This window comes from Pseudophryne corroboree, chromosome 4 (assembly GCF_028390025.1).
Source record: "Pseudophryne corroboree isolate aPseCor3 chromosome 4, aPseCor3.hap2, whole genome shotgun sequence".
NCBI classification, from domain to species: Eukaryota; Metazoa; Chordata; class Amphibia; order Anura; family Myobatrachidae; genus Pseudophryne; species Pseudophryne corroboree.
Genome location: NC_086447.1, coordinates 757,869,414 through 757,870,686, shown reverse-complemented (window position 1 = coordinate 757,870,686; position 1,273 = coordinate 757,869,414). Strand labels below are relative to the sequence as shown.

Here is a 1,273-nt window from a genome sequence, read left to right as displayed (position 1 = left end):
CAATGTACAGAACATTTACAGAAAAACTCAGCAACACATAAGTAACGTTGGTATTTGCGCCGCGCGTAATTGTGCCCCTGCACAGGATGGTATGCGCCTCTGATTGCGCACTGCCATCCCCCCTTCTTCCAAAGTGCTCTCATCAATACATGAATTATGAAGATTGCTTACCCATGCCGCAAGTAGAGGATCAAGAAAACTTCTACGCAGAAATAAGGAAACTCAAACAGATGTAACCCAGAGATACATGGAGGGAGAGAGAGCCCAGGCTTCTCCAATGAGCTGGATGAGGAGGAGTGTTCTCCAGTTACAGGCACTTCCTTTCCAAACTGCGATCTTTAATGTTTGCACAGTTACTGCACATGCAGGGGGAACAAAGCAGAAAGTGATCCTCATCCGATTAGAGAGAATTACTGCAGTTATCTGAGTGGAGTTTGCTCTGATCAGCTTGACGTGTCTTCCACGTCAATCTTGGTGGTCAGGCTGGAGAAGCTATTGGGGACATTTCATTGGTTCCCGTCATCTTAAATAGGCAGAGATCTTCTTCCCAGTCCATTTTACCCATTCCGGTGTAATGTAACCCTAGCTCTCTCTTTTGCTGGAATGTCTCAATCTACTCATCCTAAAACAACACTAGCTGCCATCTTTAAAGCCTTTTATATAGCCATGGCAGTCCTATCCATCATTTCTCTTTTCAAGCCTATTTTCTTTTAAAGCCCAGACACCAGTAGTCATTTTTTTTCTCTCTCTACTGAGCTAGTAAAATAATTGACACTGATCTTTTTTTGACCTTCATCTTTAAAATACATTTTGCATTCACACAGTTTACAAAGTACATTTTTGTTGCTTTCAAAATTGTGCTGTCATCTGGAAATCATTAGATTGTATATGCTCTTTGAATTGCAAATGAAGACTTGCAGAAGTGAAAGAATCTTCTTAAAGAAAAAATCTTTCATTTAGACCTAAAAAATAATTCAGCTGGACGGCACCTGTTAAAATACAGTGTTAAGCAGGAATTGCAGCTACAGTATATTAGTAAGCGTTCATTTTCTTGACACATGGGAAAAACATGTATTGTATGAAAATCACCTTAAAGAACGGATGGGTGTGTATGTATGTATGAGTATAAATATATATATTGCTTAACTAACTTTCTACACACACACACACACACACACACACACACACACACACACACACACACACACACACACACACTGATAGATTAGAAAGTTATCCCAACAGAAAATAAATACATACAGTATATACACTG

At 39.5% G+C, this 1,273-nt stretch overlaps 1 protein-coding gene across 1 annotated transcript in view; it reads right to left on the bottom strand.

The window, feature by feature from the left end:
• PAX1 (paired box 1) overlaps nt 1–409 on the bottom strand; it is an 11,581-nt gene extending 11,172 nt beyond the window's left edge. The window contains exon 1 of the mRNA XM_063919803.1: nt 172–409. Within this exon, the coding sequence (XP_063775873.1) occupies nt 172–175 (4 nt within the window). The 5' untranslated portion in view covers nt 176–409. The remainder of the gene's footprint in view (nt 1–171) is intronic.
• Nucleotides 410–1,273: the final 864 nt, after the last annotated feature.